Here is a 24,923-nt window from a genome sequence, read left to right on the forward strand (position 1 = left end):
TCAGGGGGAAAAAGTCCCACAGTCTGCTGGATGTGACAGCTTCCTGCTTCACCCTGATGTTGCATACCTTGCTGGTGTCTGTGTGTGTGTTTGTGTGTGTGAGAGAGAGAGAGAGAGAGAGAGCAGGTCAGTAGAATGAGTGAGAGATGGATGGGGTGGGATGGGGAGTGTGTGTGTCGCTTCATCCGTCCCCTCGGCCGCATCAGTGCTCAAGCATGTCTCACTGTGACAGCCCAGCATCCTGTGCGCCTGTCACACACAAACTCAAGACGAGATCGTGCAGGCAGGCGCCAACACCAGCGAGGTGAAGGGTCACGAGTGACTACCTCTCCAATGTTGTGTGAAATGTGTAGATGGCAGTCGTGGCCCATTATGTGTGCATATGCGACTGGATGTGTGTGCGTGTCTTGAGGTAGGCAGGGGGTATCTCAAAGTAACTGGTTATTATCACCTCAATATTTTTCTTATTATGACAATTACATGCTCTAGGAGCGAATTAAGCGATACAGGACGCCAAGCGGGAGTGGTTGACAGCTATTTGGAGACTCAATGCACAGAGCAATTTGCAGCCACGAGCCAAACAAATTGGATTTGGGCCACTTTGGATTGGGGCCCCAGATTGTTGGGCGTTTGGATCCTCCAACCACATGCCTGCCTGGCTGGTTAACTGGCTCTGATTCTTTACACATGATTACATTGCAGACAGTTATCCAGGTAACACAATAATCTCTTGGTTCTTGAAAAGAATTGAGTGTAAAGTAGTTTTATAGCAAACACATTCTTGCTTTAATTGGTATTTACTACGAACATGTTTATAGTGTGTGGGTGTTAAGCTTTCCCACCCTTTAATGTAAGAAAGTGCTGCTACTTTTTTGGTCTTTGGCCACACAGCTATGCTCAAGTATGTGTATAATCCAGATCCCTAACAGCCACTAAACAAATTACTTGTAAACATTTCCCCACCCCTTAACTGCCATTGGAAAGGCTGGCAACAACACCTAATTAGGTGAAATGCAATTATTCCAATCCATTCAAACACTTAGCCTGTGGGTTAACGGCCTAGATGTACAACAGGCTAACTCTCAGTGTTTCAGAAAAGTCATTGTCATGGTTACCTTGCCTCCAACAGTAACCCTTCATGTCAAATGGCATGCACCTAGGGCAGCCAGCCAGTTGTAAATAACAGTTATGCCTATTGGTGGAGGCAGCACATTACATCACTCAGCTCAGACCACTGGGTGACTCGATTGGCTAAGACAGGGAGTGGAACCACGGGTGAGGAAGAGGAAAAAAAATAAAATAAAATAGGGAGAAAAGGAGGAAAGCTTTGGTCCCATGTGCTCAGCGGAGCGAGGGAAGATAATGCCAGGCGACAGACTGGCAGGCTGGCAGAGCGGGTGGGCACTCACAGCAGCATGATGGAAAACAAAGGCTTTGTGTGTCACCGCCGAGATCGCATTAACCAAAACAAGCAGCCATGGACCGACTGCCACTCTGACGCGGTTGTCTGCTCCACAAGCTCAGCTATGCATGGATAGAGATAGAAGGGGGACGCCTGTCTCTCTTTTTATATGAAACAAACATGGTGTTCAGGAAAACAGAAAAGATAGTTTGCACTGTTGACAATGAATTGATTTCCTGACAGAGCTGCATCAATTCAAAACTAAAGCCATTTTGATGTTACAGCCAATGCATTCAAGACATGCCAGGTTTGGTAAATGGTTCTGCTGGTGGATTTAGTGTTCCTGTATGTGAAGATCAAACTTTTTTTGTAGAGCTACATAAACAGTCAGAAAATGAACCATGAAATCCTGCATTACAATAACTTAATGAGGCAACCTTACAAATACTTTAAACTGACTTTAAACTCAAAAAACGATATGTTAATCACTAAACGATGTCACTTCTTCACCATCTTGATTTCTAAGGTATTGTTGCCTTCTTCAAAGTCAAGTTGAAAGAGCAGCAGGAGCTAAAATCCTCATATTCACACGTGCAGTGCACATTGATGCTATTAAAGTCAAAGTATTGCCATTATGATAAACATCATTTTAACATCCAGCCCTATTATTAAAAAAGTCTCCATTACATATTTGAATAATTTGATTATACATGCAAACAGATACCATTGTTTTGGACTTAATGTCAATGATCAATGATTAAGTTAGGATAAAGATTGAAGATTTTACCGTGAATTTATGAGCAACACATTATGTGAAGAGAATCCCTATGACAACAGTTTGAAATCAACAGAACAAACTGTCTACGTTGCTGTTGTTGGTGAGTCTTTTTCCCAGCTACTTTTACAGCCGACTTACTTGTGAAGAAGAAAGGAACATGAAGCTTGTCATGTAAAAGACTTAGATATTGCATACTGTCAGTGCAGTTCAAATCAATTCAGTCTGTATAGCTCATTTCATACAAATGTAAACCCCATTTGTTCTTGCATTGACTCAATAATGGACTCCTGTTCTTGTATTTCCTTTCATTCCTGTCTTAATCTTAATCCCTTATAAAGGACTAGATTCATGAAGTTGTCATATTTCATTTTTTTCATCTTTTTGCCGGTGGTCTCTTTTAATGTGACTGTTTCACATAAAAAATAAAATCTTTCAGGTGAGAGAGTCAGTGCTGATTTCACATTATAAATCAGTATGATAGACACCTGAAGAAATGGTCAGTTCACTTATACTCTGTGTGTAGTTTTCTGTATAAATGCAGTGTTCGTGATGTCTTTTTCTACCCTCAGTAGGAACGGTAAACAAAACTGTTAACCAGTCTCTGAAATCATGTCCATATATATATGTTTTTTTATTATTATTATTCTATATTATCTTGTAGTGCACATAGACAGACACATCTGTGGTGACAGTAATGGTATCACAGGACTCAGGTGGGACAGTAGTGGCGGGTCAGAGGCCCGGGTTAGCAGGTAGGATCAGCTGCCATACACCCACAACTCCTCCTATCCCCCCTCAAGCCAGCACCCAGCGAGAAAGCCAGGGTCACTTTCAGGTGACTTCCCCCATATTCAGCTCCAGCTGGGGCACAATCCAAAGTGTGTGTGTGTGTATGTGTGTGTCCAAATGTGTGGTGTGGTTTTTTTTGGGGCAGCCACCACATTGGATGAGATCACATCAAATATGAATTTCTCTTTACCTCCACTGACACTCGATTCACTTTCATTCTATCTTACTTACCATCACACGTGACTTTTTTATACAGTCGGTAATCTGTGTGCAGTATTGGTGGGGATTCCGCAGAATCAATTCAGGACCGGGAGTACCTACTAAGTGAACACTCAAACATCCACACACATACTCACACATGCACACAAAGTTCTTTGCTCACCACAGGGAACGAGAGCTGTAATATGAGCTCACCCTTGGTCTGAATGAAAGCCCATTACAATTCATTTTCACCACAGCAGCCACTGTACAGTAGTAGCTTTTTCTGGGTAATGTTTCTGCTCCTCTGTCATATTTGACACAGACACTGTGACTGCTGAGACTCTATTTCTGTGAGTACAGTAGGTTGCGGAGAAGTCGAACCCTTTGAGTCCACCTTTTAACCTGCAGTGTCTTATGAAAGCATCAGAAATAGGGTGCATCTTTGTGATTCACTCCTTAATTTTCAAGACGTGCTCATGCAGTATGTCAAACAAACCGTCACATTTCAACTCCTCTGAAATTGTTGCAATTGAGATATTTCATCATGACATCATCATGTTTACCAGGAAGATAGTATCTCTGCCTGAGCTCACGTTTTCATTTGCCTCCTGCTGCATGTCACTTCTGATAAGATGCCTGGGCGAGCATCATAAATACTCACTGGAAGTCCCTTTCTACTGTTCCAGGATCTGTCCGGCTCAATTGATGACCTCCCCACTGGGACGGAAGCTGGTCTGGGCTCAGCTGTTAGTGCCGGCGGCTCCTCCAGCAGCAGCAGTAGCCAAGGGGAGCAGGGGGTGGCTGGCAACCAGGGACAGTCCCCCTTCTCTCCCCACGCTTCCCCCCACCTCCCCGGCCAGAGGAGCGGGCCCTCTCCCTCCCCTGTGGGCTCGCCTGCAGGCTCCACTCAGTCTCAGCAGTCACGATCAGGCTCAGGACCCATCTCTCCTGCCAGCGGACCCTCTGTCAACAACACAGCAGCAGGTAAGGATGCCGTCCGAGCCTTTGTATACATATGCAAATGTGAACATACATCGAGATCATCTGGTTTTGTCCTGATGAAAGGTGCAACTTAACAGCACAATAACTGTATTAGTTTAATCACCACAAACAAGACACTCACCAGGTACTTCACTGCATTTTACATCATGTACCACCGTGTAAGAGTCCCTGAGAAATTTGTAAATTGCTTTATAGCTTGAAGGGAAATTGCTTCATGCCTCGAAACAAAAGGCAACACACACCAGTCTGTGATGTCAAAGGAGCTTTAGTTCCTTTGACAGATGGTTAAAAAATATCTGCTGTGACATCACTGATTGTGGGTGTCACCAGATGTGTCAGTTTCCTGTCCCATGTGGTTCATTTAAGATACGCTTTTCGAATTAAACTTTCATCATTCAGAAAGTAGTCTCATCGGTGAAACTTGTTGCAGGTGGAGACAGACCTCAGTCATCAGAACTCCATTTCTGCCTGACCTTTCCGTTTTTATTCCAATTTAAAGACCTCGGCCTCATTTCATTTGTTTTTAAATATGTGCATTTAAAGAGGATTTTAAAAAGGTCATGTAGATAACTGACCCTGATGCAGACTAAGTATACACATTTCCACAAATAAAATTTAAATGTTTTGCGTTAAAAGACTGGGTTGTTTTTTGCACCACAGCTACCTGAAGCCAAACAGACAAACAAATCACTACCTTTTTATTTCATAGAATCACCTAAAATAAACGTGTCCATGTAAATACTCAAATTAAAATGTGCTTTTTCAGTGAGCACGGTTTGTGTCTCTTTTTCGAGAAGTTAAAATAAATCAGAGCAACACTGTGGTTTAATATTGTCTCTTTTTTTTCCTCATCTCCAACTCACAGTATAATACCTTTCAGATCAATTTCCATTCTGCCAGTACGGACAGAGGATGAAGCAGAGTGCACTCAGAAGACCAAATCATATCTATCCAGCACGTCTAGACTTTGATATCTCAGGCCTATTTGAAATCTTAATTCAGACGGCTGAAGAATATTACAACTGAGCGCAGAGCACTTCATGGAATATGTCTCGTTCATTTTCTTCACACGGTTTTTGTCCTTGCATAGGAGGGATTTGTTAAGTCTTTGATCAAGATGTTGTAGAAACACTCCGCTACATTCTAGAGGAATTTGATTAAAGGCCGCCTCCCTGCTACTACCTGTCAATTGTAAGTATTTCCAACATTTATGTGCCAGAGAAGATTTCCTCTCCATTGTCAGTGTTAATGAATTGAGGTGTTCTGGTGGTGCGGATCTGTCCATTTGCTTTGTGTCCTTATCTTACACATGGCAGCCCAAACAAGACGAGGACAGGATTATCAGATAATTCATGGTGTGTGTGTCTGTCTCCAGAGGCTAAGCAGAGCACATAACCACTTAGATAAACACAAAACATTATAAACGAGTGTGGATTTGATTTGCTTCAGACTGGCTTGGGAGTGTGTTTATGTGCACGCCGTCCACGCCGGGCTTCCTTGTCACACCGCCACCTCTCTGCCCGGCTGCAAGGCTGACCGGAGCATCATCGTGTCTCAGGCCTGTCAGTCACTCTGACGAGGCGGGGCAAAATGTCTTGAGTGAGATCCTGATGCCTGCTCTTCCTCCTCCTCCTTCTTTCCACGCAGCCGCTTACTGAGGTGATTGACGTTAATGAAAAACTGGGACAGTGGTTTTTTTTTTTTTTTTCCAGCCGCTCGTGCCAAGAATCCTGACGAGAATCCGGAATGAGGCGGCAAAGATGAGAAGCGAAACCGATTGCTGGGACATGATTAATAAGAAAATATTTTAAAATATTCCCTGTGCCAAATAAATGGTGATAAAGCGTGGAGCAGTGAGTAACATCTGGCATGTTTTAGCGGCTGTACTACAATCAGTTTGAATTAGATCAAGGAGCAGCCAACCTAAGAGAGACACAGGAGAACTAATGTGGTTAGCACACATCTGATTACTAACGCTCCACTTTCTAACACTTCATCACAAGTTAGGACACTTTGGCTAATGTTGTCGTTTGACTTTGGAACAAGTTAGTGAGGCAGGAAAGACGGAGAGAAAGGCGCGCCGTGTGTTTATGTCTTTGTGCGTGTCTGTGAGTGTTTGTTGTTTTCTGTTGTCATTATAAGAAAATAGTTGTTAGAACAAGGCCGTCCTCAAAGTGAAAATAAATAAATGAATAGAATAAGACTGCCTTTAATAATATTTTAATTAGTATGAAAAGATTAAAGTTTTTTGACAAGTAGTTTGAGCTCCAGTCAAGAAAAAGTCTAAACACAGTATGTCTTGTGACTGCATTGCATTCTGGTCCATTAAGGCAACTGTCAGTAGGGAAATTAGTATTGCATATGCTTCTTGAACAGATTCAGCCATTGGATGACATCGAAATAACTTTCACATTGATGTTGTTAGGTAGGTTTTTTTTTTTTCTTCTGTCTCAGCTCCCCTGAACGGTTCTGATCTTTGAAGACAATCCGTTGCGCAGTCTTTAATTGACTCAGAAGCTCCTTCAGTGAGCGACGAGTAATGCCTCAGTGTTCAACTGAAACACTTAGAAGGTCCTTTGTTTCAGCAGCAGTCAGACATTTTAATGAATGATTTTTAGTTATGGCTCTGATCCATAGCTGTAAATTAGGTCTCAATTGGTTTTAATGATGTTTGTGTTTTACTTACTTGTTGTGTTTTGTGATTTTACTGTCGATATCATTTGTTTTGAGTTTGATTTGACCAGGTGGTATATAAGTTTCCCTGCTGGGGATGAATAATGTTTTCTATGCGTGAGCTGTATAGTCATATATATTCTGTTAGTCTGTTTAAAAGTCTGTTTTTTTCTTTTTCGCTGATGTCTATCACGTTTAGTGTTATTTGAAGTCATAAAGGAGTATTGACAAATGTCATCGCAAGCTTTGCAGAGGAGAAATTTTTAATACCTTGTGTGTGTGTGTGCGCGCATGTGCGTGTGTTTCTTTCTGTGCGTGTGCGTGTGTGTGTGTGTAAGTCTGTCACCGGTCAACCTCACTCAGTGGAGTGATGCGACATGTCATACGGCTGAGCACTCCCGGGACGCACGTTACCCTTGACAGCGGTCAGAGGAGAGCAATTTCATCATGTCATTCTTTCACCTGGCTGTCAAACACACACACACACACACACACACACACACACACACACACACACACACAAACAAACAAAAATAACCCAGTAAAGCATTGAAAGCAGCTGATAGTAACAAATACCGATGAAGAGTTGTTTTCGGTTTTTGGGATACATGTATGCATGGTCACACATAGAAATCACAACTATGCACTCACTTGCTACGATGAGTGACACAGTCTATTTGTGTGCTTGGATTTGTCTGTGTGTCTGTGCGTGTGGGAGAATGACAGATTGCCAGCCTATCATACACCCATACACTTCACAAATCTATCTTGTCAATGCTCCACAGCATGTCTGTGATTCCCTCGTCTCCTCAATTCTTCTCTTTTTCCTATCTCCTCTCTCTCTCTCTCTCTCTCTCTCTCTCTCTCTCTCTCTCTCTCTCTCTCTCTCTCTCTCTCTCGCTCTCGCTCTCTCTTTCTGTCTGTCTCTCCATGAAGCAAATCCAATACACTGTAACATTATCCGAGCCTCGCCTTGCTATTTGGATTCTCTCCCGGAGCCAAAAAGGCACACACAGGGCCAAATTGATTTTCCTGTTGCGCTAGATTTGTGACAGTCGAGCAGAAATCACATTGCTCAACCGGCAACCCTCCCCTCCCCTTCCTCCACCTTGTATGCACACACAAATGCAAAAACAGATTTCATACACACACTTCCTTCCTCCCAGTGTCTCTAAAGCAATTCAGAGCATGCTCAAAATATTTTCTCTCCTTTTATCAGACACCGGGGAGGGGCAGACATTTGTCCGTTGTCCGGATAGATTTGGGGCTAGGACTGCTGGCCTTCCCAGCTTCCAACACTGACAGTAAAGCCCCGTTTAAGAACAGTGAAGCTATCTCTAGTCAAATTGCAGAAGCAAAGGTCCTAAAAAGTTTGGTCTTCGGCGAATAAGTCATTGTCGTCCACACTCTGGTTCGTGTATGCCAGATTTCCAAAGCTTTGCTTTCCCTGGAAATTTCCAAATAACATTGTTTTCTGAGTTTCTAAGCTTGTTTGACATGCTTTCTTGTGGTTGACAGCTTGTCACAATGGCGTCACTTCCTCTCTGCCTAAGTAGGGACAAACCAGTGAACACGTGCATGTAAGACACAGCCTCTTGCTTTATAATTACCTTTCGGGTGTTTAGGGTCGAGCTCTTATAACTGAAAAGGACTCATCCATTGTTTGACCCTTTGTGCTGTAAAAATGTTTCTGCATCTTGTGTTTTAGTCATTCATTAACAAGTTCATCCAAACTCTTTGTAAAGTTTTTACTAGGTTATTAAACAGAGAAACTTTGGGTGAATGACGTTCATTTTTAGTTTGAATTTAACATTATTCTTTCCAATCAAGCTTTCTTTTATTCAAATAATTGACCTCTTTCATCACAGAGGAAATAATGAGTAACCCTTTGTCTCTGTCACCATGGCGGTAGGCGTATTTTTTAGAGTGGAAAGCAATAGTAGTATGTGCCACTAATGTACAACAGAACACATCCACACACGTCCACGGCCCAGCAGCACCGTCGGCTGCAGAAAATCACAAACGCTCATCTCTTCCCCTTCTAATTTTCTCACTCTTCTTCTCTCTCCACCAAGGTCTTCTGAGGTCCAGTTACCACTGCCCACCCTCCGTCTTCACTCTCTCCCCTTTCCTCCGCCTCTCTTCTCCCTCTCCTATCTTTTCCTCACCCCTGCAAGGTTTTATTTTCTTTTTATGAGGTGATTGGAGCTTGCGGACGAGCGCTCGGGAGAGTTTAGGTTGCGTGTCGGTGCTCCGCTTCAAGTGCTTCCAGGGTCTAAAAAAAAAAAAAGGACAGAGAGGTCAGGGCAAGTGTAAGAAAGGTGTGTGGGGGATGTAAAAGTCTGGGAGACATCGATCGAGAAGGCCAGTACTGTCCAACGTGTTAGCTTAAGGGTCTGTCTCAGTGAATCTCCTCCAACCAGTTTACACCCGCTCTTGTCCTTTACATCATCCCCCAGCCTAGCCAGTGGTTTGAATTCAGATTTCCATATCACTCAGTATATTTCCATCTCTAATTATAATGATGAAAACCAAAGATGAGAATCAACAGTTTTGCGATGGTGCTGGTCAAAGGTCAAATACAGACGCCCGGAAGGAACCGGAGTGATGACCTCAGATCAGGATTTCATGCATAAACGTGGCCATTTTCAAAAACATCAGTAAACGGCCTCCATGATGAGCCAGAAAAACACCGTTTTTAATGCGAAAAGAAATCAGACCAGAGAGGAAGCCTCGAGGATGTTGAACCACAACTTACATTTTCCCTGTTACTGGTGAAAGTTATTACAAGAAAGCAGCGGAAGAGGGTGGATGGGGTGAGTTTTACGCCAGTGTGTTTTGTTGCCTTGTGGAGCGTGTGCAGCCGAGTGAATTTGCTCGTCACACCACTCCCTAAGAGGCTGCATGGTGAGAACACTGCCTCTGGCTGTCCCTGTCCCTCTCTCTTTCTCTCATTATTTTTATCATACTCGCTTTTTCTTCTGTTCCCCCTTGTGTCTCTCGTTCCCTTGTCCCCACCCTTTCCTCCCCATCTCTGTTTGTCGCTGCCGCTTTCCTCGCTCAGAGCGTTGCTGCCGTGCCGGCCTCCCACCGAGGAACAAGCCTGAATTTTCCATCCACGTTTCTGCCTCTGTTCCTCGCTCTTATTTCGACACATCTCTCCTCCAGCTCTCTTTCTCCACCAGCTCCTCCAGCTCTCTGTCTCCACTGCTATCCTTCTGTTTCTCCCTTCTTCATCCCCATATACACATCAACTCCCCCCCCCCCCCCTTTAACCAGCTATCCCATAGTCCCACATGCCTCTGTCTCTCTTTCCTCCTGATGGCTGCTCATGTTGAAGTGAAACAGCAAATATTCTCTCCCTGCAGACAATATAGCTAAAAAGGACACCATCGGCTAAAACAGCGGAGAAGAAAAAAAATGGTGCTGCTTGCTGCGTTAGCCACTTAGAAAAATCCCATTCTAACTCTCTCCAACTGGAAAACTCTAACCGAGCCCTAACAGTGCGCAATTATTTCCCTCCCTGACACCTATTTTCTTGCTTTCTCTCACTCCATCGCTCTCCCTCTCCCCCGCTTTCTGCTTGCTGTTTTTTAGCTTAAGCTGCAGTTTTGCTTTACTTACAGTTTCTACTCAGCATTGGAAGTAATGAGGATCTTGGGAGAGCGCTTGTTTTGCGAGCCACTCTAGGACTGCGCTCGTCCCCTACAGGGAGAGTTAACTGGCATTAGCCCCCGGCTTGGAGAGGCATTGACTCGCACCCATTGAGATCTAAACCACCATTATTGGAGCCCGCTGTTTATCTGCCTCTTTCCCCTAAAGACGCGGCAAGTAGGGGATATTACCTTGGTGTGTGCGAGTGCCTTTTAGTGTGTGGCGAGGTGCAGGTGTGTGTGTGTGTGTGTGTGTTTGTGTGTGTGTGTGTGTGTGTGCACATTTACAGCCTAAGGGTTGTTTAAAGTGATGGTGCTGAAGCAGCCCTTTCTTTATATTCTACACCGGCCTATTAGTGCTCACCACCGTTAGTTCACTCTTTGCTAAAGTGGGCCCTGCTGCTCAGGAGGAGCTGTGTTTGTGAGAAACACTTAGGGTTTGTTGTTGTGTATATGTGTATGTGTGATTGTGTATGCACGTAAAAGCATTACTGCATATTGCTGTACACATGTACTGTACCTGCTCATCCTTGCAACCATGTATGTTAATGTCAGCTCATGCACCCTCCTTTTTTTTAGCAATTAATAAAGGTATTCCTATTGACTCTCAGGTTGACTTCTTTCACTTGATATTACACACACACACACACACACACACACACACACACACACATACACGCACGCACGCACACACATAAACTGAGGTTTCAGCTCTTAATATAACCAGGGCCCTGAAACAAAACAGAAAGATGGCCACAAGTCCTCTACATTGGCTTTGAACTTCCTCTGCATTTGCGTTTGAAACCCTGATGAAAAAAAGCTTCAAAGACCACACTCCCTCTCTTCAAAGGAGACTCAGGGTTGCCTCAACAGTCCTTGCAGAGGAGAAAATTTAAAAATGTGTATTGGGTTTTTAGAGAGAAGCATTATCTCCAAAAACGCAATGAACTCCCATTACTTCTGGCCCTGCTGCCTTGTATCATGAGGAAAGCATAGAATATGTATATGCTTGCTAAGTGATTTCTTTCTTTTTCTTTGTTTTTTTACAAAGTGGAAATGACAGTTATTTCACTCTTCAGCTCTGCTTTCCAAAAGAGCATCTACATGCTCAACCTTAACAACATAAGAATTGTCCAATGGCTTCTGATTGATCAGTGTGTCAACTGGACATAGTATAGGTTGGCTCTTGTGTCTGATGCTTAACTTAAACATCTAGTTTGAAAGAAGAGTTGAACCACCCTTTTTTTTGTTGTTTTTTGAAGCACATTGCTTCTGAATGACGGTTTCAATAAAAGTTAATGCTCATGGATACATGTGGCAAGGCTTTTTCTGCAATCATTCTCATTAGTGTGAACTTGTGTGTTTATATGCGTACACTCAGCTGGGCTTCTGGAGGTGTAAATTGCAGACAGCAGATCAAGATGAAGCTGAGGGACAGCATGATGATACTAAGCCACTGATTGCCACATGTGTTAATTGTGCTATGCACCTGTGGGAACACTATGACTACAAGTAACAAACATAGAGAGAACAGACCTGTTCAGGCTCATGCACATGAGAACGCAGCTTCTCCAAGACTGAAAGGTGGGAAAATTGGCAAACGGATATAAGATGGATTAAAAAAACATGTAAACAGGGTTCATCTGTCCTTAAAAAAAAAAAAAAAAAAACTTAGACATACTTTAAGTCTTAAAATGATCATCACACAATTACATGATATTTGAACTATATGTGAAAGATATAGACCCCTTTTAAGAAACAAAAAAAAGAAAAGAAAATATACTGGCACACCTGTTACAGAAAGTTGTATATTGTACAGCCAGGGAAGCTTACAAACAGGCAGAAGAAGAATATCATAATGGTGGAGGCCTTTCCTTACTATTTATTTGTTGCACATTTTCATTCATTTTTTATTCCGTGGACAGGGAAAGATATACACTCAACTCCTGCTGACATTTAGCTCTCTCTCTCACTCTCTTACCAGCACACGGAGCAGTACTGCACGTCAAAGATTCAGCGTATGAATTATTAATGGTAGCGATTAAACGTGCCAGGACTCACAGAGGAGCCTGTTTGTTTTATTTGGACGTAATTATTTAATGGCACCTTGTTAAAAATGGTGGTGAGGAGAGGACAGCAGAGGAGCAGGAAAGCTAAGGGAGGAAATGCTTAAATGTGAGAAGTGGCTTTTGTCTGGACAGTAATTGTTAGTGAAATAATTACAGAGTGTTCAGAGTCTCACTCGTTCATCCTGGAGAGTGAGAGAAAGAGGGGTTGCAGCCTTGTCAGACTCAACTATACCGCCTCTCCTCTCTCATCTGGTTTTTATTTCCCTCTTTTCAACAAATGGTTTCTTTTTTGTATGCCTTTCTTTCTCGCTCTTTCCTACTCTCTCTCCCTCTCTCTCTCTCTCTCTCTCTCTCTCTCTCTCACACACATGCACAAACGCCCTCTTTGCATCAATCTCATCTCTGGTGACAATTTACATGGGTATGTGGAGAGAGTAGTGGAGCATGGAGGGCACTGTTCCCTATTTGTACCTTCAAACACACACACACACACACACACACACAATACAAGCTGCTGCCACCACTACTCTGCCATCCAAACAAACAGAATGTGACAGCATGGCTGGTGCCTGGCATGCATCCCAGCGTACACATATACACACTCAAAGGCGAGCCTGTATGGTAGGGTCGACTTCCATAGTTTAAGGGTTCACTAAACTCCTGCTAGCCTCCTTCGTCCTCACTATCCATCCAGCGATTTAAACTCGTGCTGCAGCGAAACATCCCTCTGGCAACAAGTCGCCATGACCCCTCTACATGAGGCTTTGGGCTCCTTTAGTCAGACACATAAACACAATCTACATAACAAGTACAGTGAAGTGTGAATGCATGCACTGAAGCAGAACAAGGACACATGAGGTTACACATGCAGACTGGAGGATATGTTTACACACACACACACACACACATTTACCACAGACCAGACATGGACAATAACTAAGAACATGTATTAAGGGACTGTAAATATGTGTTTCAGCAACCTTTGTTTGAGCATTTCTGTTTTTGAAACACTTCTGCAGCACCACTTTTCAGTCTATTTTGTTACAGCTATCGTTATGAATTACTTTGAAGGTTTAAATGTACAACTATGAAACAGATTTAACAAATTAATTCATACACACATGTACAGTTGCTCCATAAATAATTAAGAAAACATAATGTTTTTACATGGAAATGAATAATACAACTATTGTCTATTGTCACATGTTAGCAGGCTCCAGCTCCATTTATACTTGTCGTGGAGTTTTTTAAGTTGTGCTGCTTTTAACACCAATACTGGTACTTTAGCTTAAAGAAGCACTTAGCTCGTGTTTTTTAGCATTTGCACACTGACATTACTCCTTCCCTGCCGGCAAACTTTGACAGACTAACTAACGGTATATTCCCTCTTTGAAGTAGCGCTGCTGGATCTATTCAAGTGCGAGTCTCTATGTGTGTATGTGTGTGAATCTTATTGTTCCATTACTGATGTTTTCCTGTGTGTTAAAGTGTGTTTATTTATACTTGTTTGTCCAATTACTTTTTACGTGTGTGTGTGTGTGTGTGTGTGTGTGTGTGTGTGTGTGTGTGTGTGTGTGTGTGTGTGTGTGTGTGTGTGTGTGTGTGTGTGTGTGTGTGTGTGTGTGTGTGTGTGTGTGTGTGTGTGTGTGTGTGTGTGTGTGTAGGCGTCAGGGTGTATGGAAATGTTGTTTATGCAGTTTTATGCAAAGCAATTATGTTGACTTAATTGGGTTTGTTTATGTGGAGTGTGCCACCTCCAGTCATGTATTAATGCTACTGTGGACAGACACATTACACACACACACACACACACACACACACACACACACACACACACACACGCACACACACTCACCTCTCAGAGCAGCACCCTTTCTGCCATTTGATTGAATAATGTGAAGTGTTTCCTTTGTAATAATGGATTTATATTCACTGTGACTTTTGAAGACACTGTAGCAGCAGAATTGTGTTAATGCAGCACTCCTGTACTACATAAAATATCATCCAGAGTAAACACTTTCTCTTACACATGGTTCTATGTTTATTGGGGACAGTCAAATCAGTCACTGTAATTGTAAAAAGACATTTGCTGACAATCAAAGTTGAAGATGTGCATTTGAAAAGCATCAACATCTCTAATGTTATGCTGTATGTAACGATATTATTATAGGATTTTAACTTCATTCACAGTGAATGCAAGTCATGCAGTTTGAAAAAACAAACCTTTACCACTTGTCTCTTCCTCTCTTCGTCGTCTCAGGTCTGAATCCAAAGATAAAAGGTTAATTTGCCATTTTCCTCCTTCCTCTGGGCCAAATCAATTCACCACAGCCTCTGTCTGCCATCGTCCTAATCAGACTCTCAGCTCACATTGGATTTCAATGGAACAGGCGCAGCCCAGAGACCTGCACAAGCACCTGATCAATGAAACTCAGATGGCTATGGTTTTCTATTGGGGATCACTCTGGTTTTTGTGCTTACACAAGATAGTGGCCCAAGGTCTGATGACTTGATAAGTCCTCTGAAGTTGCATTTGTCATCAAGCTAATGGTGAACCACAAACAACTTCATGTGTGAAGATTATGCTGAGCTGATGAGGTTTAGGAAGGAAGTCAAGATCAGCCTTCGTCAAAATAAAACGTTACGCTCAAGAAGAATGTGTCTTTGTTTTTTTTCTTTCAGCAGTTCAACACTTTTTGAACTTGGGTTACTTCTGTGCAATTGAAATCAACTATGAGAGAAAGACCTAAGTGTTTCTTTAGTGCCTTGTTGTTCCTGCAGTTTTCTTCCATTTTTAAGCAAGGCAGGCAATTGACGGGAAAATGCACTCATTTTTCACTTGACCTCGCTTTTATGCAAAGATGGGGATTCAATTCATGCAAAACTTCTTTATTTGAATGTGACTACAAAGTCAGGGTTGAACATGTTTAAGTCAGAGTTTGATCAAGTGAATACCTGAATCTTTATGTTGTTCTGCAGGTTCCACCATGGCCCCACAGAACACTGGGAATGGACCAGACGGAGCTCACCCACCAAACACCCGCTCCCCTATGCCTCAGGACAGAGGTATGCGTTTGTGTGTGCGTTCCTTGACAGTGTGAGGATTTGGTGTTTAATCCTTGTGAAGCAGGTTGTGATGCGGCGTGTGCATGTTCATCTCAAAGTTTTCATTAACGTGAAACTTAGTTGTTTGCAAACCTTGCCATATAATAACTTAGAAAACAACGTTTTACCCATGTGAAGGATCAAAATATCGCTGTGCTCTCTTTATACTGTGATTAGCATTTTCAGAACTTTCTTCAATTTCAAGGAAGAACGTGCAACTTTTTGATCCAGTAGATACACTCTTGACCACCAGTATAAAACAAAGACCAACTTCTGTGTGGCTATACCGCCGCCATACTGACGCAGATGCAGGATTTTAGAATAATGTTTCATTATCAGCATGCTACGTTCATGGGAAAACCATGAGAAATATGTAACAATAAACATTAAGCCAATCTACCTATCTTTGTTGAAGTCGCACTGTGTTCTCGTTTGATATTGCCACTTCATTTTTTGACACCTGTGTAACATGAACGCTAACCCATAGGCTCGCCAAAAGAGAAATTGTTTTCAGCAATTCAATCCACTTCTCAAGTACAACTAAAAACAGCACAGTTGTTTATTTGGGGATTTTTTTTAGGGGTGGGGGGAATCAGGCACACAATAGTGCAAAAATAAATAAAAAAATGCTGAAAGACCAGGATGTATTCCTCCACTGAAGATCAGTTAACACCAGAGAGAGAGACAGGGGGAAGGGATGGATGAAGTTGGACAGAGAGAGAGGATGAGAGAGGGGAAGTGTAAAAGGTTGTTTCCCAACAGGATGAAATGAAGCTGGAGATTTAATGCAGCTCTCTAATGCCTTTAAACCTCCAGCCCTCCCCAGCCCAGTCCGGGGAAACTCAGCGCTGGCTAACAGTGCTTGCGGTTGTTTTTTTCGATGTTTTCCTAGCTACGATTAGCCCCCCTCCCAAACGCACACGCCCCACTTTGCTCAAGTGCCTGCCTCCCTAAGAGCCTCTCTCCACTCTTCATTTCCATAAATCCGCTGAATGTCCCTTATTCCCCCCCAGTGTCTCTCGCGTGCCTCACCGGCTGCCTGTTGTTGTTGTCCGGCTGAGAGTTTCATTCGCTTTGCCAGAACGAGGAAAGGGTTTGTGTGTGTGAGTGTGTGTGCGAATGTGTGTTTACGTGTGTGTGGAGAGGGAACGAAGCAGAGAGAGAGAAATCCTTGAATGTGTTATTTGCTTTTAGCACTGTCTGCACAATGTTCCTCTCCTCATCCATTTTCCAGGCAATTTAAAGTGCGATATTACACACTGTAATTTTTTTCTCCTCCTCTCCAGAATCCCCTTACCCTAATGGAAGCAAAACATTACAATAATGTCCTCGCTCCTTAAACCCAGCACTCGCAGCCTAAGCACTTTCAGGCCCCAATCGCTCTTTCCCTCCACTGCACTGTCTTTCCCTCCCACACACACACACACACACACACACTTTCTTTTCACTGCCTCTACCTCTTTCTCAGCCTCTTGCTTTTTCATGCATACACAAACACACACTCGTTTATTGCGCTCTTTTCCAGTTATCTCCCTCCACACACCCAGAAACACAAATATGTTCATGCATGTATGTGCACAGCGGCATATAGTAAACACAAGTTAGCATTTTTTAACTCTGTTCTCCATCCCCACATTTTCTAAAGCTGAAAAAAAGGAATGTCAACTTGCAACCTCCAACTCAGTCGTTACCCTGAACCCCAAAATCACTTAATTGTCAGTGTGTGCGCATTCATTCAACAAAGCGGATTGCTATCAAAGTTTACAGCCTCGGGGGTCCAATCCATTCTCACCTAATCTGCAATACTGAATCCCCCTTAACACAAACACACATGCCCAGGCACCCTCTCTTCTTCCCTCAATGGCCGTACAGCGACCTTTCCCTATTCGTGGCGGATTGGAAGACCTTTCTATGGATTTCAAAAATGAACAGGACAGCTTGAAAGAGCGAGGCCCAAGCGAGAATTGCTCCAAATGTCAATTTGAATGGTGGTGGCGAGTTTGGGCCTAAGAGGCTTTGACACATTTATTGACAGGATGGCTTAGAATAACGTAGTAGTCATGGTCAAATCAACAGCTTATTCGGTGTAGAGTAGAGCATAGCTCTTTCGTCTTTGTCAGTCTATTGTGTCCAGTCTTTTATATACACAGATAAACATATGGACCTCTGCTTTGGCCATCAGTAAAGTACAGCAAAGCTTTTGCTTGTGTTTCTTTGTGCTTGGGGTTCGTTTTACATGCCAGTTTCTGTTTTTTGATCTAATACCCACGCCTTATTGTTTAATGATGTGTATCTTCGAGTAACAGGAGCCAATGCCTCTGTAATAGATAGGAGCTGCAGTCAAAAGAAAAGGCTCTACATGGGGAAATTGATGAGTATCCTAGATTGTTGAGCCACAGAATGATCACCATCTCCCTACCTTAATCTCTTAGTCAACATTTGATTCTCTCAGCAGGGACATTCACTGCTGAAGAGCTCTGTAGATTTGTTTGCTTTTAGTATTTTAGACTGTGTGTTGACATTAGTTTTTTATGTCCACTTTTGTGTTTCAGGATTTGTTTCCAACATGCAGAGGAACCAGTCTAGCTCTCAGTTTGCTTCTCCTCAGTCTGGACCTCCTATGTCCCCCCACACCTCACCTGGGGGCCCATTGTATCCTGGGATGGGTCCCTACTCCCAGAGCGGCCCGCCAGGCCCTTATGGTTCTCAAGGATCACAGTATGGCCAACAAGGTTAGAAGCTGTTAACCTAAATCACCATGAACTTGTTTTATGCCCAGTGACAGCAACACCCCTTAAAGCTTGCAGATATGAATCATCAGAGAGCAAGTTAGTACACCTTTTATCAAGCTACAGCTAACATGGTGGGAAGCCAAGTTAGCGCAAGTCAATCCCCTCAAGCTTTTTTTTTAGTTTTCTCTTTGTTCCATGTATAGCCCCTGGCATCTTTTTTACGAATGATTATGCACAAATTAATTCATTGAGACTTTTATGAAAAAGCCCGTAGAGCTAACAAGCTCTCTAACTTCTAGCTTACAAACAACCAATCCTGTCCCATAACCATCCAGAAGACTAGCTCTTTTTCTTTGCGCATTTGGTACATACACACAGGAGGGTTCAATAAAATAACTTTAATCCTGCAAAGTCAGCTTCCAACTTATATTACACTTAAGTGTCTCTCCCTTTAAAGCTCAGCACTATTAAGATTCCTGGTATTGGAAAATGTTGCTAACTAACTATTCAACGTCCACCAAGTTGGAGCTCTTCATTACAGCTCTGGATGAATTACTTCATGTCGATAGAAATGAACGGATCTATTTAACTTTATTTATATAAATGAATTTTTCCATATTACATGCAGATAGGACAATGACTTAACACTTTATCATCTTGGTTGTTGTTTTTTTATATAACAGAAGCTTTTGTGTCATGTCTGTTCTGGTGAGTTGTTTAGAGTACACTGGAGTCAATGTTGTCTGGAAAATTATCTGGACACAAAAAAACAATGATTTAAAACTTCAGGTTTCCTGTTGCTTGATCCTAAAGTCCAGTAATAGCCTTTGTATATGAATATCTTTGTGATCTGATGAGACATTTAGTCCTTGGAATCAGACTCATTAAAACCACATAAACCAACTCCTGTCACCTTTCTTAAAAAAAGACGAAAAGAAGAACAACGTAATATTCACACATGATTTGAGAAAGACTTTTGAAAACCAAAAGTGGGTAAATTATATTTTTCTAAAAGCTATTATTCCTTTTAAACTTTTCTGATGAATTATCAATTCAGAAAAACACGACCAGGCCTTGTATTGACTCGCTGTGTAGGCTTTCACCTGACACCAGGTTTGTTAAACAGCTTCTGCTTTCCAACTTGTCTTACAGGAGTGATGAATACTGCATGCATCATTCATTTAGAGGGGTTATAGAAGAGTTTGGCCTCAGATGGGAGAGCCACATTTGTCTTTTTTTGATGACTGTTGGCCCCGATTTCACAGTCACACTGGGCCATGACATCCGTGCCATTGGTTTCAAAGAGAATTTGCTAATCAGAAATACGAAAAGACCACATTTTAAAAGACAGATCCACACTCTCATTCTGTCTGTAACTCCTGTACGCACTTATACACTGACAGATACAGTTTCCATGTACTGGGCAGTGAGTCCCACTTTAGGCATTAAAAACCATACTTCCTGAGGGTTTGACTCTCAGAATATTCATGAGACACTTGAATTTAGGACAGACCTCTCGTTCCTGCTCATGATGAGATTATGAGGGAGCTCCAGACTTATGAGGCAGACGGACACGTTGTACGATTTATCTGCTGAATGATGTTGTACAATCCTGTCATTACCCTGAACGTTTAGTTTAAGCTTTATTGATAAAGAACCAGTGTTTAAAATGATAGAAGAAAAAAGTGGTTTTTTTAAACATGATGTACCGGTAGTTGTGAATATTTTTTAAGTTTCCATTGAAACATGTTGGATACCTCTATGAACAGTCATTTTGCTGAGAGCAGCCTCACAGTTCCCTGAACATAAAAAAGTCTTTTGACGTTATTGTGGCATCTTACTTTGGATTTCCACTTTCATGTCTCTTCTTTTATGAAAGCATTTATTTTATTCTACATGTACATAAAGCATGATGACTGTTTAAATGTACTTTTTGCACTTAAGGGGCGAAAAAATGCTGTACAGTAATTCAAGGCATGAACACATAAAATATGTTATTTTAAAAATCCACAACTGTGAAGCTCAAAACATGAATCGAGACGAGAGTAAAAAAAAAAAAAGCCTCCTATGATGAAATGTGAGGTTTAGTTATTGTTCACACTGATAAATCCAGTTAACCCTCTTGATACTAAGTTCATTACTGCTAACACATTTTATCAAATAGTTGTAATGTCCATTTAAAGTTCCTGTTATGAATTAACAATCTGTGTTTAACTTTATAGGTCTGTTTGAAAAGCCTTTTTTTGTTTTGTTTACATCCCTCCCATCTTAAAAATGAAAAATATCAACCTTGGATAAAAACATATCATAGATTTCCAGAAATTTGTTGGTTGGGGGGGGGGGGGGGAGACTTTGGATCGCTTCAGATAATTAAGAATTCTCCATTCGCTTGTTTTCTCCAACGCACGACTCCTGGCCATCCAACAAATACTGACATCTGCTGTTGTACTTCGTTTTCTGCCTTTGGCGAGACACCAGATGAAACATTATGGTATTTTTTTGGTAAATGTGTGTTTTAATGTGTCACCTTGATAAATGCGCCCATCCGTGCGTGTGTTTTCCCAAAATTGCGGTCTCTCCCTCGCATTTGTTAATGTTGATTAATAGCCCTAATGCATGTGGTATTTGGTCTCCCTTCTCCGCCCACTCCTATCTCTTAATGTGACTTTGGCTTGGCTGACAGCCCAGTAAGCAGACAGAAGAAGAGGAATAAAGTAAGCAGGAAGCGACAGCAAGGCGGACCAGCCTCCGAGAAACTCTGGAGGCAGATGAGCGTGAAATCTCACATGGGTGACAGGAGAGATGTTTCCATCAGAAACAGAGAACAGCTCCGGCCCACTGTCTGCTCGTCACAGATATTCACTTTATATATATTTATGTATTCTCTCATTCAAATCTCATACACTTGCATCTGACCTGCATCTGTCCTGCTTCAACGCTCGAGGATATTTTCAGACAGCAGCGAGCAAGCATCTCCAAAGTGGGTCTTCTTGAGCGGCTACATTTGTATCTTTGAGTTGTACTTTCGAGAACACACACATAAATATGGATTCGCTCTCTTTTGCTACCTGCTGTTTCTACATTTACCAGGCCGCTAGCCATACCCAACTAAAGCCAGTCCTGTTCAACACAACAGTCCTGCTCAAACTCTTCTTTGATTTAATGATTAATTGTGTTTTTTTATCTGATGTTTATTTAGTTTAGATCTCTTCCTGCCACCACACACAAAATACCTTGATGTTTGAAATAATTTATAAATATTATTAAATACTAAATATTGTTGAAATCTTTATTGCTAGCCGTGTGTATTGATGTCTGGTGTTTAATTGTGAAATTGAGCCAGGGGCTGGAATTCTGCAGATTGTTTTGGGCTGTTAAAGCAATGATCTCACTGAAGTGAATGACAAGACTAACAAGAAGTTGTTTGGATGAAGGTGGTGTTCTCTTTCCAAACTGAGCCTTAACCCAAAAAAAAGAAAGATCTGATGACAAGAAGATTATTTCTAGTATTTACAACTTCCAAGAACATGTAATCTTCATGCAGAAATGTTTCAAACACTAAAAGCCCAATGTAATTATGTAACACTATGTAACTGGATACCACTTACATAGACTCCAGGATATAGCCTGGGCCCATGTTCTCAAGGAGCCATGAGGGGCCACTGTTGGTTGGATGGAGAAGCCAGCTGCAGGTCATTGTTCAAAAAGACAGTTCCAGCTGCTTTCCATCCTTCTCCCTTGCACAATTAAAAATGAGCCAGCCCTTAGCTAACACAGAGACGCATTTCCAAGTTTCTGAGCTCTGCTTTGCTGTTTTTCTTTGCCTGTCTGCCACTGCTGGGAGAGCCAAGTACTTGGACCTTAAAGTTATATTTGCGATTGTGTTGTACAAAGTTTCCAGCTGTCATGCTCTCCAGACACAATATCACTAATAGTTATAGCTCCACAAGAAATGAAACTGTCTGGAGTTGTGTAAGTAAAAAGACTGCTGCACTGCTTTTTAATCAGGGGAAAAAACTGCACACAGCTTGTGTAATCGACTACAAAAACTCCTTCCAACATACAGTCATGGTGATACATGACTGCAAAAGGATGTGGTCCATTCCACAAACAATACTAAAATATTCAGCAGTTATTTCCAGAGATCTCTGATTAGAAAAGTCTGCTTCCTAGACTGTAGCCAAGGCTTTTATTCCAGATTGATGTACAGTGAAATCTCTGCCAAAGCTATCCCTCTGTCCCTCTTTGTCAAAATGAGAGCTCTTACAGTGAGTGGACTGCTGAGTATTTCAGAAAAATATTAAAGCTGCTAAATGTTTATGGCTGTCTTTTTAAAGCCCTTTTCCTCAAGTTAAACTGATCTCATACTGTGTTGATATGAGGCTTTCCAGGACATAAATGGCTCCAGCATCTGCTTTCAAGACATGCATGAGGACGTGGTACCGAGCCAGCATGTTGAGAACAGTGGACACACAGACAGACAGGGAGTAGGATATCAGACCAATACAGGATAGAGATTTGCAGTCCGCCTCAGCTCTGCCCACTCTCTCTCCACCCCCTAACCCCGACCACCCCCCTCGAGGGGTTAAGCACTCTGCTAGTAATGACTATGCTTCAGACAGCACTTTTAGGCCTTGGTGCCTTGCTGGAGCCACGGTGTAATTCAGCCAAAAAAGCCAGCGCCTGGGGGCTGGAGTGGACTTTTTCGAAGGAAATTGACAGTGTGTGGTGCTCTGAAGCCCCAAGGCAAGCCTAGGCCCTGGCTCAGACTCCCTACTGTTGAAGGTGCTGAGGTGGCTGGGAGAGGATGTGGGAGCCCCTGGCAAAAGAAGACACTGCAAAAAAAAAAGAAGCTATCCAACCAACCAAGCAATACAAGAATATTGCAGTTTAAAGCTAAGTCTTAAAGTAGCAGTGAGCAACAGAAACATTTCACTGATAAAAACCAAGCATACATGCTAACCATTGTAACTGCAAACTGCCAGTTCCAGCAGGCTAGGTTTGATTCAGAGGACGGAAACACAAACAGCTGATTAATTTACATACCAAAAAAGATTTTTTGATAGTAACAGGTGTGTGCGGCCCAGCTGTTTTTCTTTCAGCACCACTGAGGTGGAGAGAGAGAGAGAGAGAATTCCTATTATGCAAGTTTGTACAGACTTGCTGTGGATTGGCGAGGCAAGCGAACCCTGATTGGGTTTTTGGTCCAGATCATTTAGTTCAAAATATATGAAGTTTGAAAACATCTCTGCACAAGTGAAAGGTGCGTCGAAGGAAGATTAAAGTTAAAGAAACTGATAAAGGCTCCCATACACTGTCTCGCTTGATGTTGACACCTTTATTTGATCATACAACGTTTTGGTCTAACCAACCTTAATTAGGTGTAATCATGGCAGCAAAAAAACATTCAGATGATGGACTTATCCGTTTCAGGTGATCGTCAATCTTAATGGCTCTCTGATTGGGTGAATGAAAACTGAGGAAGTCTCTGTGGTTTAAGATATATACAAATTGGTCAGGAGTGTCAGACACACATTTATTAAAAGGGACCTGTTTAAGGATCAGAATTGTGGGGTTTTTTGCCAAGTATATTTACATATATGAGGAATTAATTTAGTTTGTATTAACTATTATAAGTGACATTTTAACCAGTAGAAAGCAAGGGAATAAGATGTTGAAATAGTTGACAACTTTAAACCTTTTAAGACTTCTTAACTGTCAATGAAAAACCTGGAATAGAAATTGAGGTTTTGAAGGACTTATACTTCTGCGTGATACATATAGTTGAACGAGAAGGAATTGTTGCAGATGTTTAATGCTGTATACTATACAAGAAAAATATGTATTCATTTCTTTTATTTGTGTTCAGTCACATGTGGACATGAGCAGCCTGCCATGCTCCTGCCCTTGGCGGCTCAAGCATACGGCCATGTAATCTGTGTTCCACTCTTTATTGATTGAGTTTACAGAACCGCATTGGTGCACCATCATACCAAACTCCACCGTAGCCAGGAGTATGACTGCCTCGGCTGTTAGCATTGGACGGTCCAGTCTGCTGAGGAAGCAGTAGACGTTAATCTGCTCGGTCACACTCCAGCTCTCCCTGCGGGAATGCAGGGATTAAACTCAGGCGCAGGATATAGCGTCCGCCGAATGCATGACTGTGCCGGGAATTTCCATGAAATTGTGAACGAAGCACCATGAGCTCTTCTTCTCCTCCCCTCCATCGCGCTATAAATACGACCACGACTCCCCAAAGGCCCAAAGTGCCCAAGTAGCAGGCAGGAAACCAAGGCTCAACCACAAGGACGGAGGAGGGACAAATAAGAAATGACATCCTCCTTGTCCTCTTTTCCACTGTCCCTCCCTTGATCGCTATCCAAAGCAGTATGAACAGCATGTAGAGTAGGTGAGGCAGACGAAACACTCCTAGTGTGCATACACTACCAGAAGCTAACCTTGCAGTCCTTTCTCCTTTGTACAATGAGAATGGCCATTTTTGAGCACTTCACTTGTGTG

At 42.3% G+C, this 24,923-nt stretch overlaps 1 protein-coding gene across 11 annotated transcripts in view; it reads left to right on the top strand.

The window, feature by feature from the left end:
* LOC306841018 (AT-rich interactive domain-containing protein 1B-like) overlaps positions 1-24,923 on the top strand; it is a 202,035-nt gene that overhangs the window by 145,631 nt on the left and 31,481 nt on the right. For all 11 annotated transcript variants that reach the window (XM_079370636.1, XM_079370628.1, XM_079370637.1 and 8 more), the window contains 3 exons: positions 3,857-4,154; positions 15,547-15,633; positions 18,225-18,404. In XM_079370636.1, coding sequence (XP_079226762.1) covers positions 3,857-4,154; positions 15,547-15,633; positions 18,225-18,404 — 565 coding nt within the window. The remainder of the gene's footprint in view (positions 1-3,856; positions 4,155-15,546; positions 15,634-18,224; positions 18,405-24,923) is intronic.

The sequence above is a fragment of the Symphodus melops genome (assembly GCF_947650265.1).
Source record: "Symphodus melops genome assembly, chromosome: 19".
In the NCBI taxonomy this organism is placed as follows: Eukaryota; Metazoa; Chordata; class Actinopteri; order Labriformes; family Labridae; genus Symphodus; species Symphodus melops.